The 17,079-nt window shown below is 52.8% G+C and overlaps 1 protein-coding gene across 1 annotated transcript in view; it reads left to right on the forward strand.

Annotated features, from left to right (window-relative positions):
• Nucleotides 1–5,089: 5,089 nt before the first annotated feature.
• LOC145339893 (tyrosine-protein phosphatase non-receptor type 18-like) overlaps nt 5,090–17,079 on the forward strand; it is a 43,900-nt gene continuing 31,910 nt past the window's right edge. Inside the window, 1 exon segment of the mRNA XM_080184431.1 lies at nt 5,090–6,356. Coding sequence (XP_080040557.1) covers nt 6,267–6,356 — 90 coding nt within the window. The 5' untranslated portion in view covers nt 5,090–6,266.

The raw sequence follows: 17,079 nt of genomic DNA on the forward strand, positions 1-17,079 counted from the left end.
GATGAACGGGTTGGACTATGAAGAGAGACTTAATAGACTGGGTCTGTACTCGTTGGAGTTTAGAAGGATGAGGGGGGATCTTATAGAGACGTATAAGATAATGAAGGGGATGGATAGGATAGAGGTAGAGAGATTCTTCCTGCTTAGAAAGGACAGTACGACTAGAGGGCACAGACTCAAGATAAAGGGGGGGACAGTTTAGATCAGAGTTGAGGAGGAACTTCTTCACTCAAAGGGTGGTGAATCTCTGGAATTCTCTGCCCGTTGAAGTGGTGGAGGCTGCCTCGCTAAATATATTTAAGTCACGGGTAGATAGGTTTCTGATAGACAGGGGAATTAAGGGTTATGGGGAGAGGGCGGGAATGTGGAACTGAGCCACGACAGATCAGCCATGATCTTATTGAATGGCGGGGCAGGCTCGAAGGGCTAGATGGCCTACTCCTGCTCCTATTTCTTATGTTCTTATGTGAGTGTGTGTGTGGGTGTGTGTGTGGGTGGTGGGGGGGCGGGGGGAAGGAGCACGGGTGAGTGGAGGTTGGGGGGGGGTGTATGGATGTGAGAGAGGTGCAACATCGGTCGCTCAGCAACACTGCTGAGAAGAAGAAACAAGAAATGATCTGGTAACGATCGTGTTACTCGCTGTGGGATCTTGCTGTGCATAGGTTGGCCATAGTGTTCTGGATGGTACGGCCGCAGGAACGGCCCCGCAGAGGGTGGGGTGTTCAGTGGCTGCGAGACTGCACAGCAAGCTGCCACAGACAGCACTGAGCAAAGCCTGCAATCTGTCTGGGGTCAACCCCTCCCTCCCGGTTAACGATGGCCCCTAATGACACTGAGGGGGGAGGAATGCTCTCTGCTGCAACCCCCATCCCCCCAAACTGAATTTCCGAGGCTTTTAAAAATAGGGTTCAAAAGGGTGCGCTGTTAAAACTGTCGCTCGGGAGCGCGTTTCCACTCCCCAGCGGTGAGTGTAAGTGTGGTTGTGGGGGGGGGCCGGTGAGATCCCCGCCTCCCAGCACTGCCTGCGGACAGAGGCAATCGCGATCTCTAAATAGCAGGCGGTAGCGGAGGCAGCGAGTGGGTGGATGGCGGTCAGTAACAGCTGGATAGACACCGAGGCAGAGAACAAGCTGATCGAGCGGCCGCAGCCCCCTGGCTATTTATACCCGCAACCACACACGCTACAGCTCGCACGTACATCAAACCTGAGCGAGAAACATGTCACGGGCTCTCACACAGGTGCACGGTCACACACACACACACACACACACACACACACTCACACTCACACTCACACACACACACACTCTGCAGCGATTCCCTCCTGCCACAGGGCCACCCAAACACGCCACCTCTATCCCTCCTAGAAGGAGGAGGGCAGCAGATGCCATGGGGAGCACTCAGCGCCTGCAAAGTTTCCCCCCTCCGAGCCACCTACACACGCACACATGGCATCCCGACTTGGAAATATATCGGCCGTTCCTTCACTGTGGCTGGCTCAAAATCCTGGAGCTCCCTCCCTAACAGCGCTGTGGGTGTACGTACACCACTGCAGTGGGTTCAAGAAAGAAGATCCTTTTCAACAGCTAATGAGGGAGGGACAATAAATGCAGGGGCCCACCAGCAAGGTGTAACCGAATTTAAGATTAAACTGCGAGGGGTGTCAGGTCTAGAAAGCTCAGCGAGCAACAGCTTAAACAAAGAGAAGCAGGGAGAGTGCATGAGTAGAGACCGGCAGCTAACGTAACAGAGGGAACCCAAAGATCTCCGACAGTGATATAAATATCAAAAGGCATGGTAACTGGAGGAGCGGGGGCGACTGGGGAATTAACACGTGATGCAATTTACACAACTCTGTGCATGCAGTATACGTAACCCCCACCACGTGTGCGCACAGTGTGCTGTGATATATTCCCCCTGCACGCACGCAGTGTGCTACGATATACACACTCCCGCGCGCATGCAGTGTGCTGCGATATACACCCCCCCCCGCGTGCATGCAGTATGCTGCGATATGCACGCAGCGTGCTACGATATACATCCCTCCCCCATGTGTGCACAGTGTGCTACAATATACACCCCCCCGTGCACATGCAGTGTGCTGATATACAACCCCACCCCCCGTGCGCACGCAGTGTGCTACGATATACGCACTTCCCCTATGTGTGCATGCAGTGTGCTGCGATATACAACCCCCTGCGCACATGCAGTGTGCTACGAGATATACACACCCCTGCTGCCCCACATCCGTGGCGTTATACACCCCTCCCACACAGTGATATACACTCCCACACACTCCCCCTGCGATTGGATCCTGAACTTCCTAACTCACAGACCGCAATCAGTAAGGATAAGCAACAACACCTCATCCTCGATCCCAGTGTCTCAGCCCCCTACTACACTCCTTATACTCCTGTGACTGTGCGGCCAAATTCCCCTCCAATTCCATTTTCAAGTTTGCTGATGACACCACTGCAGTGGGTCGGATCTCAAACAATGAGACAGAGTACAGGAATGAGATAGAGAATCTGGTGAACTGGTGCGGTGACAATAATCTCTCCCTCAACGTCAACAAAACAAATGAGATTGTCATCGACTTCAGGAAGTATAAAGGAGAACATGCCCCTGTCTACATCAACGGGGAAGAAGTAGAAAGGGTCGAGAGCTTCAAGTTTTTAGGTGTCCCAATCACCAACAACCTGTCCTGGTCCCCCCAATGCTGACACTATAGTTAAGAAAGCCCCACCAACGCCTCTACTTTCTCAGAAGACTAAGGAAATTTGATGCGTCAACTATGAATCTCGCCAACTTTTACAGACGCACCACAGACAGCATTCTTTCTGGTTGTGTCACAGCTTGGTATGGGCTCCTGCTCTGCCCAAGACCACAAGGAACTACGGAAGGTTGTGAATGCAGCCCAATCCAACACGCATAACAGCCTCCCATCCGTTGACTCTGTCTACACTTCCCACTGCCTCGGAAAAGCAGGCAGTATCAAGGACACCACGCACACCGGACATTCTCTCTTTCACCTTTTTCTGTTAGAAAAAGATACAAAAGTCTGAGGTCCCGTACCAACCGACTCAATAACAGCTTCCTCCCTGCTGCTGTCAGACTTTTGAATGGACCTACCTCGCATTAAGTTGATGTTTTCCCACACCCTAGCTATGACTGTAACACTACATTCTGCACCCTTTCCTTTCCTCCTCTATGAACGGTATGCTTTGACTGCATAGTGAAAAGTATTGTTTCTTGCATGCTATATTAATACATGTGACAATAATAAATCAAATCAAAAATAAATCAAATTTGATTTATTAGTGTCACATGTATTAACAAAGTGAAAAATATTGTTTCTTGCACGCTACACAGACAAAACACATGAAAAACAGAGAAGGAGAGAGTGCAGAACATAGTGTTACAGTCATAGCTGGGTGTAGATATAGATCAATGTAATGCAAGGTAGATCTATTCGAAAGTCTGATGGCAGCAGGGAAGAAGCTGTTTTTGAGTTGGTTGGTACGTGACCTCAGACTTTTGTATCCTTTTCCCAACAGGAAAAGGTGGAAGAGAGAATATCCAGGATGTGTGGGGTCCTTGATTTCGCTGGCAGCTTTTCCGAGGAGTGGGAAGTGTAGTCAGAGTCAATGGATGGGAAGCTGGTTTGCGTGATGGATTGGGCTACATTCACAACCTTCTGCAGTTCCTTGTGCAAAGCAAATCAAAACAAAACATACGCAGTTATATACACAACCCACCCCCCACAACGCACGCAAATATACACAACCCACCTCCCCGCAACGCACGCAGATATACACAACCCACCCCAACGCACACAGATATTAACCCCCCCCCCAAGTTATACACAACCTTCCCCCCTCCCCAACACAGTTATACACAACCTTCCCCCCTCCCCAACACAGTTACACACAACCTTCCCCCCTCCCCAACACAGTTATACACAACCTTCCCCCCTCCCCAACACAGTTACACACAACCTTCCCCCCTCCCCAACACAGTTATACACTACCCTCCCCCCCCCAACACAGTTATACACAACCTTCCCCCCTCCCCAACACAGTTATACACTACCCTCCCCCCCCAACACAGTTATACACAACCTTCCCCCCTCCCCAACACAGTTATACACTACCCTCCCCCCCCAACACAGTTATACACAACCTTCCCCCCTCCCCAACACAGTTATACACTACCCTCCCCCCCCCAACACAGTTACATACAACCCCCAACCCCACAATTACATACAACGCCCCTCCCCCCACCCACAATGATATACACACACACAGTGACATACCCCCAGCCAGTGCTATTGCTACATACAGTAATATACCCTCCCCACACACTGATATTACTCTGTCCCGGGGGTTGGGGCCTGCTGCCTCTAGCTCCTCATCCGGATCCTGGGCCTGGGTTTGCGCTCCGCCTCCCTTCACCCTCCTGACCAACCATTGGCTCCCTTCCTCATTGGGCACCGCCCCTAGCCCCGCTTAGCCAATCAGAGGTGCCCGTCTAATTCGGATAGCCAATGGACACCGCCCGTTGCTCGCTTCCCCAATCATTGGCTCCCGTCCCACCACTCCGCTCCGCCCGTTGGACCCGGTTAGCCAATCAATGACCCGCCGGCTGAGCCCAGTTAGCCGATCGGTGACGCGCCCGCTAGGCCCGGTTAGCCAATCAGTGACCCACCCCTGTGAGCGATTAGCCAATCACTGACGCCGCCTTGGCCCGATTAGCCAATCAGCGCCGGCCCTTGCACTTTCCACCAATGATTGGCTTCCTCCCTGCCAATCATCGCCGTCCGCTAGGCGCAGGTGGCCAATCAGTGTAATCGTTGGGTGCGCCCCTCCCCTAGCTGCGCGCGACCCCAGCCCGGGCCGGGAGGAGGGGAGATGTCGAGAGCTCGGCCGCCTCGTTCCCCATCCCGGACCCGCCTCCTGCCCTGCGGCCTCCCCTCCCCTCCCCCTCTTCCCTCTCCCTCTTCCCTCTCCCTCTTCTCTCTTCCCTCTCCCTCTTCTCTCTTCTCTCCCCTCCCCCTCTTCTCTCCCTCCCGGGCCGCTCTGACTGACTGACTGACTGACCTCCTCCACTCAATGTTCCCGGGGAAGGTGGCTCCGCCCTCTCTCCACCTCTGCTCCAATGGGGGCCTTTACCCCCCCTCGTCTCTCTGACTGACGTCCCTCCGCACCAATGGGAACGCAAGGGGCGCGGCCTATGCTGATGGACGGACCCGCTGCCCAATCAGAAGAGAGCCCGGCAGCCTGTTGGATTCCAGCCAATCGGTGATCCAGGGGCGGGGCTTAGGTTTAAAGTTGGTAAAGTTGTCAGAAAGTTTGTGACTTGGAGATAGAGACACACACCCACACACAGTTACAGAGAGAGAGAGAGAGAGAGAGTCAGAGTTAGAGGGACAGACAAAGAGAGTGAGACACAGATACAGAGAGGGACAGGGACGCAGAGAGAGACAGACATAGATGCAGTGAGAGAGAGGGGTACACACACACACACACACACACACAGATACAAACACACAGACAGAGATACATAGAAAGAGAGACACATACACGGACACACAGTGAGTGAAAGAGAGAGAGATATAGAGACATACACAGAGACACACACACACACACACACAGAAAAACAGTGACACAGACAGAGAGCGAAGGACAGTGACTTTGGGGCAGATAGGAGAAAGCTTGTGGCAGAGAGGGAAAGAAAGAGTGAAATAAGGATAGTGAGAGACCACGAACTGGGCAACAGAGGAGAGAGATCTAGGGACAGTGGGAAACCCAAGCGAAGGAACATACACGTGAGGGGACAGAGTCAGTCAAGAGGACTGGAGACAGTCAGCTAAGAGCATTTAGGTGGAGGGTGAGAGGGGTTTGTGAGGGTCAAGAGAAAGTCAATTGAAAGTGCTGGGGAAGAGGAGAGATTTGATGAGAGATAGGGAGGTGTTAGTGAGAGAGGAAGAAAATAGAGAGAGGGCTCAGAGGCAGGAAGAGAGTCAGCTGAAAGGATTCAGGAAGGGGTGAGGTGCTAGGGATTCCCAGAGAATGAGCTACCCCATGACGGAGGATGCCTGCAGAATAAGTGGCAACTAACACTGGCCATCAGCTCAGAGGGATTGGCAGAGGGAGCGACCCCAGCAGGTGGAGAGGTGCCAGGAGTGGAGTGAATGGACGAGCGGTGAACTCAGGGACCAGAGAGAGTGATTCCACTACTGGTCAAAGTGTGCGTCTGGCTGGACAATGGAAGGGAATTTGCAAGCCTTCTTGGATCACCTCGCCTCACTGGAAGAGGGCGACGGAATGGAGAATGGGTTCAGCAAAGAGTTTAACGTGAGTTTTATTTAACGGGTTCGCTTCATAATGGGTCACATCCTGAGGTCACAAGGAAAGTGAAAACAAGCCTGTTTTCACAATGGGAGGTTTGCGTGCTTGGAAACACTCTGAGGTTTGCATGCAGTCAGTTAGAGTGCTGTTGACTACACTGTCACAGATAGCTACAATGGCTAGCAGAGCATTGCTGAGCAGAATGGCCTCCTTCTGTTTCAAAATGAATCGTGTGCAAGTGTGCACATGGCGGGGGGAGGAGGGGTGGGTGGGTGGGGGGGGGAGGCAGGTGCACGCATGGCAGAGGGGGGCGGGTGCACATGCATGCGCAAGAGTGTGTGCATGTGTGAAAGTGTGATTCTGTGTACAAGAGATTGTGTGCACAAGGCAGCATGTGCATGCACAGGAGTGTGTGTGTGTGTGTGTGTGTGTACACCCAAGTGCGGAGTGTGCATGACAGTGCGTGCGAGAGAGTGTGTTTGTGCGATAAGAATGCATTGTGTGCACAAGAGTGTGTTTGTGTGTGCAGTGTTAAAAAGGGAATAAATATTCTAGAGTGTTTGTGAGCAGGACACGGTTGGAGGAAGTAAACTGGCTGGGGATGGAATGTTAATATTCACACTTCCTTGTTCTCTGAACCTAACTATTCATTAACTTGCTGGAGTGCTTACACCTTGAACTGAACTGACCTTGTGTTGTGGGCAGCGAGAACATACTGCTCCTGGTGCCAAGAGATACTGCCCGCACCCCTCCCCCCTCAGTGCCAGGGATACTGCCCACACCCCCTCCCTCTGCCCCCTCGGTGCCAGGGATACTGCCTGCACCCGTCCCCCTCGGCCCCTCAGTGCCAGGGATATTGCCTGCACCCTCTGCCCCTCGGTGCCAGGGATACTACCTGCACCCCCTCCCTCTGCCCCTCATTGCCAGGGATACTGCCCGCACCCCCTCCCTCTGCCCCTCATTGCCAGGGGATACTGCCCGCACCCCCTCCCTCTCTGCCTCACTGCCGGGATCATTGGCCCCAGAAATTCCAGCCAAAGGCACCCAGCTTCCTGCCACCTTGCCCTTTGCCCTGGTGTGGGATGGGTATGGGCAGGTAGCAGCCCATGGGTCGAGGGGAAGGAGTGGGCATCCCAGAACAGACATTGCAAACAGGGGTTAACGGCCCTTTGCCTTGTATGTGAAGACTCCCACAGCTGATCAGCTGATCTGAGTATGTCCGCAAATTGACCATGGCACCATTAGGGTGACCAGGCAAGACAGTTCTAACTCTGAGAACAAGAACCTCTTGCATTTAAATAGCACCCAGCAAGAGAGACAGAGTGCTTGAGAAGTTTAGGGAGGGAATTCCAGAAATCAGGGTCCTCAGACAGCTGAAGGCACAGCTGCCAATGGCGGAGCGATGGGAATCGGGGGATGTTCGAGACGCTGAAATTGGAGGAGTGCAGAGATCTTGGAGAGTTGTTGAGGCTGGAGGAGGTTACAGAGATAGGGAGGGCATTAGGGGCTGGAGGAGGTTACAGAGATAGGGAGGGCATTAGGGGCTGGAGGAGGTTACAGAGATAGGGAGGGCATTAGGGGCTGGAGGAGGTTACAGAGATAGGGAGGGCATTAGGGGCTGGAGGAGGTTACAGAGATAGGGAGGGCATTTGGGGCTGGAGGAGGTTACGGAGGGATTTGAAATCGAGGATGAGAATTTGGAAATGGAGGTGTTTCCAGAGCAGGAAGCAGTGTGGGTCAGGGGGTGATGGGTGAACGGGGACTGGGAGAGTGTCCAGACACGGTGAGGGGGTGGGGTGAGGGGTTCTGGGAGGGAGTTGGGGCTGAGCTGAAAGTTGTGGTGGGTCGAGTGTGGGACAGTGAGCGAATAGCCGAGTATGGAGGGGAATTGGGCACAGATAATGACCTGTGTCAGCACTGAGGGAGCGGTACGTGTGTTTGGACGTGATCTTCAGAAAGTTTGCATCCTATGTTCCTGTATTTGGGCACCTTCTGAGTCGGAGAGTTCCTGTAAATCAGACATGGGTGGAAATGACACTCACAGCATGTCTGTGTTCAGAGTCAGTGTACAACCAGATAATACTGCAGTCCCCACCCCCAACCACCACATAACCCCTCAGCCCTGTGCCCCCTCCCTATCGAGAGCACAGATTCTCCCGCCCGTGCCAAAACATGGACCCAGGACTTGACCAGTGTAGCTATTCAACTACGTAGGCAGCACAGCAGACCAAATTGCATTGAACAGGAGGGCCTGGGGTTTCTGCCAGACCTCTGCTGTTAAGGTTGTCTTTCGAGCCGTGACAGACGCTGTGCACAGCAAGCTCCCACCGCAGCAACCCAAGACATCCTTGTTACTAGAGAGGAGGTGCTCGACAGACTGGAGGGACTGATTGTGGACAAGTCCCCAGGACCGGATGGAATGCATCCGAGGGTTCTGAAAGAAATGGCGGAGGTGATAGTGGATGCCTTGGTGGTTATTTTCCAAACGTCGCTGGATTCCGGTGAAGTGCCGGAAGATTGGAAAACGGCTAATGTTACGCCGTTGTTTAAGAAGGGTGCCAGGCAAAAGGCAGGGAATTATAGGCCGGTTAGTTTAACATCTGTTGTAGGTAAAATGTTAGAATCCGTCATCAAGGAGGAAGTAGCAAGGCATCTTGAGGGGAATTGCTTGATAGAGCAGACGCAGCACGGTTCCGTTAAGGGGAAGTCGTGTCTGACAAATTTACTGGAGTTCTATGAGGATGTGTCTAGGGCGGTGGATAGAGGAGAGCCGGTGGATGTGGTCTTTCTTGATTTTCAGAAGGCGTTTGACAAGGTACCTCACAAGAGGTTATTGCAGAAGGTCAGGGGACAGGGAGTTGGGGGTAGGGTGTTAGCGTGGATAAAGGATTGGTTGTCAAATGGGAGGCAGAGAGTGGGGGTCAATGGGTGCTATTCGGATTGGCGGATGGTGACTAGTGGAGTGCCCCAGGGGTCGGTGCAGGGGCCTCAACTATTTACCATTTATATCGATGATCTGGAGGAGGGAACCGAGTGTAGGGTGTCGAAATTTGCTGACGACACCAAGATTGGTGGAACAGCAAATTGTGCGGAGGGTGTGGAGAGTCTACAGAAGGATCTAGATAGGCTGGGCAAATGGGCCAGGAACAGGCAAATGGAATTTAATGTTGGCAAGTGCGAGGTGGTCCACTTTGGTAGGAAGAATGGTAGGAAGGACTATTACTTACGTGGCGAAAAACTGCAGCAGGCAACGGTGCAGAGGGACCTCGGGGTCCTTGTGCATGAGTCGCAAAAACCCAGCTTGCAAGTGCAGCAGGTGGTCAGGAAGGCGAATGGGATGCTGGCCTTCATAGCGAGGGAGATTGAATATAAAAGTAGGGAGGTCTTGCTGCGGCTGTATAGGGCATTGGTGAGGCCGCAGCTGGAGTACTGTGTGCAGTTTTGGGCGCCGTACTTATGCAAGGATATTTTGGCCTTGGAGGGAGTGCAGAGGAGGTTTACTAGGCTGATGCCGGAGTTGAGGGGGTTGAGCTATGAGGAGAGGCTGAATAAACTAGGCTTATACTTGTTAGAGTTTAGAAGAATGAGGGGAGATCTCATTGAGACATATAAGATGATGAATGGGATGGATAGGATAGAGGTGGAGAGACTCTTCCCGCTCAGAAAGGACAGTAGGACGAGGGGGCACAGCCTCAAGATAAAGGGGGGTGCGGTTTAGAACGGAGTTGAGGAGGAACTTCTTCACTCAAAGGGTGGTGAATCTCTGGAATTCTCTGCCCGTTGAAGTGGTGGAGAATACCTCACTAAATATTTTTAAGACGCGGGTTGATGGGTTTTTGATAAGAGAGGGGATTAAGGGTTATGGGGAGAGGGTGGGAATGTGGAACTGAGCCACGACAGATCAGCCATGATCTTATTGAATGGCGGGGTAGGCTCGAAGGGCTAGATGGCCTACTCCTGTTCCTATTTCTTATGTTCTTATGAAGATTTTTGCCGCCACTCTTTGCTTAGGGAGACCCACCTGCACCAGGAGCACTGAAGAGAGCATTTACTCTGTATCTAACCCTGTGCTGTACCTGTCCTGGGAGTGTTTGATGGGGGGACAGTGTAGAGGGAGCTTTACTCTGTATCTAACCCCCTGCTGTACCTGTCCTGGGAGTGCTTGATGGGGACAGCGTAGAGAACATAAGAACATAAGAAATAGGAGCAGGAGTAGGCCATCTAGCCCTTCGAGCCTGCCCCGCCATTCAATAAGATCATGGCTGATCTGTCGTGGCTCAGTTCCACATTCCTGCCCTCTCCCCATAACCCTTAATCCCCTTGCTTATCAAAAACCCATCAACCTGCGTCTTAAAAATATTTAGCAAGACAGCCTCCACCACCTCAACGGGCAGAGAATTCCAGAGATTCACCACCCTTTGAGTGAAGAAGTTCCTCCTCAACTCCGTTCTAAACCGCCCCCCCTTTATCTTGAGGCTGTGCCCCCTAGTCCTACTGTCCTTTCTGAGCGGGAAGAGTCTCTCCATCTCTATCCTATCCATCCCATTCATCATCTTATACGTCTCAATGAGATCTCCCCTCATTCTTCTAAACTCTAATGAGTACAAGCCTAGTTTATTCAGCCTCTCATAGCTCAACCCCCTCAACTCCGGCATCAGCCTAGTAAACCTCCTCTGCACTCCCCCCAAGGCCAAAATATCCTTGCGTAAGTACAGCGACCAAAACTGCACACAGTACTCCAGCTGCGGCCTTACCAATGCCCTATACAGCTGCAGCAAGACCTCCCTACTTTTATATTCAATCCCCCTCGCGATGAAGGCCAGCATCCCATTAGCCTTCCTGACCACCTGCTGCACCTGCAAGCTGGGTTTTTGCGACTCATGCACAAGGACCCCGAGGTCCCTCTGCACTGTCGTCTGCTGCAGTTTTTCGCCACATGAAAATAAACATGAAATAACTCGGATTTCTAACTTATCACTATTTCAGTACCCAATAAGCAACATTCTTCTTACAAACTATAAAAATCACTTTAAATGCCGTGTAGTTCTGGTCACCACACTACTAGAAGGACGTGGAAGCTTTGGAGAGAGTGCAAAGAAAGTTCACCAGGACGTTGCCTGGTCTCAAGGGTGTTGACTATGAGGGAGCTTTACTCTGTATCTAACCCCGTGCTGTACCTGTCCTGGGAGTGTTTGATGGGGACAGTGTAGAGGGAGCTTTACTCTGTATCTAACCCCGTGCTGTACCTGTCCTGGGAGTGTTTGATGAGGGACAGTGTAGAGGGAGCTTTACTCTGTATCTAACCCCGTGCTGTACCTGTCCTGGGAGTGTTTGATGGGGGAACAGTGTAGAGGGAGCTTTACTCTGTGTGTAACCCCGTACTGTACCTGTCCTGGGAATATTCGATGGGGGACGGTGTAGAGGGAGATTTACTCTCTATCTAATCCCGTGCTGCCCCTGTCCTGGGAGTGTTTGATGGGGGACAGTGTAGAGGGAGCTTTACTCTGTATCTAACCCCATGCTGTACCTGTCCTGGGAGTGTTTGATGGGGGACAGTGTAGAGGGAGCTTTACTCTGTATCTAACCCCATGCTGTACCTGTCCTGGGAGTGTTTGATGGGGGACAGTGTAGAGGGAGCTTTACTCTGTATCTAACCCCGTGCTGTCCCTGTCCTGGGAGTGTTTGATGGGGGAACAGTGTAGAGGGAGCTTTACTCTGTATCTAACCCCGTGCTGTACCTGTCCTGGGAGTGTTTGATAGTAAGAAGTCTCACAATACCAGGTTAAATTCCAGCAGGTTTATTTGGTAGCAAAAGCCATTAGCTTTTGGAGCACTGCTCCTTCGTGTAGAGGTAGCTTTACTCTGTATTTAACCCTGTCCTGCGAGTGTTTAATTAAGAAGGTAAATGGAATTTTGTCCTTCATTGCTAGAGGGATGGAGTTTAAAAACAGTGAGGTTATGTTGCAGCTGTATAAACGTAAGAACTAGGAGCAGGACTCGGCCATCTGGCCCCTCGAGCCTGCTCCGCCATTCAATAAGATCATGGCTGATCTTTTCATGGACTCAGCTCCACTTACCCACCCACTCACCATAACCCTTAATTCCTTTACTGTTCAAAAATCTATCTATCCTTGCCTTAAAAACATTCAATGAGGTAACCTCAACTGGGCAGGGAATTCCACAGATTCACAACCCTTTGTGTGAAGAGGTTCCTCCCCAACTTAGTCCTAAATCTGCTTCTCCTTATTTTCGTTATGCTCCATAGTTCTAGTTTCACTCACCAGTGGAAACAACTTCCCTATTCCCGTCATAATCTTATATGTTTCTATAAGATCTTTGCTCATTCTTCTGAATTCCAGTGAGTATAGGCCCAGTCTACTCAGTCTCTCCTCATAATCCAACCCTCTCAACTCCAGATTCAACCTAGTGAATCTCCTCTGCACCCCCTCCAGTGCCAGTATATCCTTTCTCAAGTAAAGAGACCAAAACTGTACACAGCACTCCAGGTGTGGCCTCACCAGCACCTTATACAGCTGGAACATAACCTCGCTGTTTTTCAACTCCATCCCTCTAGCAATGAAGGACAAAATTCCATTTACCTTCTTAATTACCTGCTGCAAACCAACTCCTTGTGATTCCTGCACAAGGACACCCAGGTCCCTCTGCACAGCAGCATGCTGCAATTTTTTACCACTTAATAATAGTCCATTTTGCTGTTATTCCTACCAAAATGGATGACCTCACATTTACCAACATTGTACTCCATCTGCCAGACCCTTGCCCACTCACTTAGATTATCTATATCCCTCTGTATACTTTCAGAGTACTCTGCACACTTTGCTCTTCCACCCATCTTAGTGTCATCCGCAAATTTTGACACACTACACTTGGTCCCCGACTCCAAATCATCTACGTACATCGTAAACAATTGCGGTCCCAACACTGATCCCTGAGGCACACAACTGGTCACTGATCACCGATCAGAAAAACACCCATTTACCCCCACTCTTTGCTTTCTGTTAGTTAACCAATTCTCCATCCATGCTAATACATTACCCATAACACTGCACATTTATCTTATGTAGCAGTCTTTAGTGGGGCACCTTTTCAAGTGCCTTCTGGAAATCCAGATGCACCACATCCACGGGTTCCCCGTTGTCCACTGCACATGTAATGTTCTTGAAGAATTCCACCAAATTAGTCAAACATGACCTGCCCTTCATGAACCCATGCTGTGTCTTACCAATGGGACAATTTATATCCGGATATCTCACTATTTTTTCCTTGATGTTAGATTCAAGCATTTTCCCTACTACAGAAGTTAAGCTAACCGGCTGGTAGTTACCTGCCTTTTGTCTACCTCCTTTTTTAAACAGTGGCATCACATTTACTGTTTTCCAATCTGTGGGAACCACCCCACAGTCCAGCGAATTTTGGTAAATTCCCACTTGTGCATTTGTTATTTCTCCCACTATCTCTTTTCATACCCTGGGATGCATTCCATCAGGACCAGGAGACTTGTCTACCTTTAGCCCCACTAACTTGCCCAACACTACCTCTTTCGTGATAATGATAGTTTCTAGGTCCTCACCTGCCAGAGCCTTCCTGTCATCAATTTTTAGCATGTTATTTGTATCTTCCACTGTGAAGACCGACGCAAAATACCTGTTCAATGCCTCAGCCATTTCCTCATTTCCAGTTATTAACCCCCCTTCTCTCCATTAAAGGGCCAATGTTTACTTTGGCACACTTTTTCGTTTCATATATTTGTAGAAACTTTTGCTATCTCTTTACATTCTGAACTAGTTTACTCTCATAATCCATCTTACGTTTCTTTATAGCATTTTTTGTGGCTTTCTGCTGACGTTTAAAGATTTCCCAATCTTCTAGGTTCCCCACTAACGTTTGCCACTTTGTATGCCTTTTCTTTCAGTTTGATCCCTTCCTTTATTTCCTGAGATATCCATGGCTGATTATCTCTTTTTCTAGTTCTTCCTTATCACTGGTATATACTTTTGCTGAGCTCTGTGAAAGATCACTTCGAAAGTCCTCAATTGTCCCACCGTAAAGTTTTTGCTCCCAGTCTACCTTAGCCAAATCCTCCCTCATCCCTTTGTAGTCTCCTTTGTTTAAGCACAAAGTATCTGACCCCGTGCTGTACCTGTCCTGGGAGTGTTTGATGGGGGGACAGTGTAGAGGGAGCTTTACTCTGTATCTAAGCCCGTGCTGTACCTGTCCTGGAAGTGTTTGATGGGGACAGTGTAGAGGGAGCTTTACTCTGTATCTAACCCCGTGCTGTACCTGTCCTGGGAGTGTTTGATGGGGACAGTGCAGTTGACTGAGCAAATATTGTGAATACTGTGTGTGCGGTCGTGTAATGATTGGTAGTTCTGCTTTCTGGTGTTGGTGGGTAGTATCTTGGTGAGAATTGTTGCTGTAATCTGCTACTTTGCTGCAGTTCTACAAGGTTTTCACAGCTTTATCAACACCTCTGAGTAACTGTTTGCAACTTGCACAAGTGACCAGACCAGTAAATGTGCAGAATTGCATGAGTGTCTGAAAACTGCTGGAGTGGCGAGTAAAGATGGGAAGGGGAAGCTAGAAGGGAGAGACACAGAGAGGAACAGAGGTACAGGGAGACAATGCTGAGGGAGCGCCGCACTGTGGGAGGGCCTGCGCTGAGGGAGCGCCGCACTGCTGAGGTGGGGGGGGGGTTCAGCACTGAGGGAGCGCCGCACTGTTTGGTGGGGGGGCGGGGGGGAGGTCAGCGCTGAGGGAGCACCGCACTGTTGGGGGGGTCTGCGCTGAGGGAGCACCGCACTGCTGAGGTGGGGGGGGTTCAGCACTGAGGGAGTGCCGCACTGTTTGGTGGGGGGGCGGGGGGGAGGTCAGCGCTGAGGGAGCACCGCACTGTTTGGCGGGGAGGGGAGTCAGTGCTGTGGGAGCGCCGCACTGTTGGGAGGGTCTGCGCTGAGGGAGCGCCGCACTGTTGGGAGGGTCTGCGCTGAGGGAGCGCCGCACTGTTGGGAGGGTCTGCGCTGAGGGAGCGCCGCACTGTTGGGAGGGTCTGCGCTGAGGGAGCGCCGCACTGTTGGGAGGGTCTGCGCTGAGGGAGCGCCGCACTGTTGGGAGGGTCTGCGCTGAGGGAGCGCCGCACTGTTGGGAGGGTCTGCGCTGAGGGAGCGCCGCACTGTTGGGAGGGTCTGCGCTGAGGGAGCGCCGCACTGTTGGGAGGGTCTGCGCTGAGGGAGCGCCGCACTGTTGGGAGGGTCTGCGCTGAGGGAGCGCCGCACTGTTGGGAGGGTCTGCGCTGAGGGAGCGCCGCACTGTTGGGAGGGTCTGCGCTGAGGGAGCGCCGCACTGTTGGGAGGGTCTGCGCTGAGGGAGCGCCGCACTGTTGGGAGGGTCTGCGCTGAGGGAGCGCCGCACTGTTGGGAGGGTCTGCGCTGAGGGAGCGCCGCACTGTTGGGAGGGTCTGCGCTGAGGGAGCGCCGCACTGTTGGGAGGGTCTGCGCTGAGGGAGCGCCGCACTGTTGGGAGGGTCTGCGCTGAGGGAGCGCCGCACTGTTGGGAGGGTCTGCGCTGAGGGAGCGCCGCACTGTTGGGAGGGTCTGCGCTGAGGGAGCGCCGCACTGTTGGGAGGGTCTGCGCTGAGGGAGCGCCGCACTGTTGGGAGGGTCTGCGCTGAGGGAGCGCCGCACTGTTGGGAGGGTCTGCGCTGAGGGAGCGCCGCACTGTTGGGAGGGTCTGCGCTGAGGGAGCGCCGCACTGTTGGGAGGGTCTGCGCTGAGGGAGCGCCGCACTGTTGGGAGGGTCTGCGCTGAGGGAGCGCCGCACTGTTGGGAGGGTCTGCGCTGAGGGAGCGCCGCACTGTTGGGAGGGTCTGCGCTGAGGGAGCGCCGCACTGTTGGGAGGGTCTGCGCTGAGGGAGCGCCGCACTGTTGGGAGGGTCTGCGCTGAGGGAGCGCCGCACTGTTGGGAGGGTCTGCGCTGAGGGAGCGCCGCACTGTTGGGAGGGTCTGCGCTGAGGGAGCGCCGCACTGTTGGGAGGGTCTGCGCTGAGGGAGCGCCGCACTGTTGGGAGGGTCTGCGCTGAGGGAGCGCCGCACTGTTGGGAGGGTCTGCGCTGAGGGAGCGCCGCACTGTTGGGAGGGTCTGCGCTGAGGGAGCGCCGCACTGTTGGGAGGGTCTGCGCTGAGGGAGCGCCGCACTGTTGGGAGGGTCTGCGCTGAGGGAGCGCCGCACTGTTGGGAGGGTCTGCGCTGAGGGAGCGCCGCACTGTTGGGAGGGTCTGCGCTGAGGGAGCGCCGCACTGTTGGGAGGGTCTGCGCTGAGGGAGCGCCGCACTGTTGGGAGGGTCTGCGCTGAGGGAGCGCCGCACTGTTGGGAGGGTCTGCGCTGAGGGAGCGCCGCACTGTTGGGAGGGTCTGCGCTGAGGGAGCGCCGCACTGTTGGTGGGGGCGGTGGTGGGTCTGCACTGAGAGATGCTGTGCTGTCGGTGAGTGGGGAGTGGGTTCAGCGCTGCAGGAGCATCATGCTATCAGAGAGTGAGTATTGCTGGGCCGCTCGAGAACAGGAAGTACAGTTTCAGATATTCAGAAACTGCCATACGTCGCTTTGCGTCAGGATCCTCTGGAGCTGTAATGGGATCCTCCAGTGTGAGAATGAGCTTGCAGGTGTGACTGTACGCACAGCCTCGTGTTGCTTGAGTACCTGACCTCGGGGCACT

Source organism: Carcharhinus amblyrhynchos, unplaced genomic scaffold, assembly GCF_965287045.1.
Source record: "Carcharhinus amblyrhynchos unplaced genomic scaffold, sCarAmb.v2.hapA scaffold_728, whole genome shotgun sequence".
Classification (NCBI taxonomy): domain Eukaryota; kingdom Metazoa; phylum Chordata; class Chondrichthyes; order Carcharhiniformes; family Carcharhinidae; genus Carcharhinus; species Carcharhinus amblyrhynchos.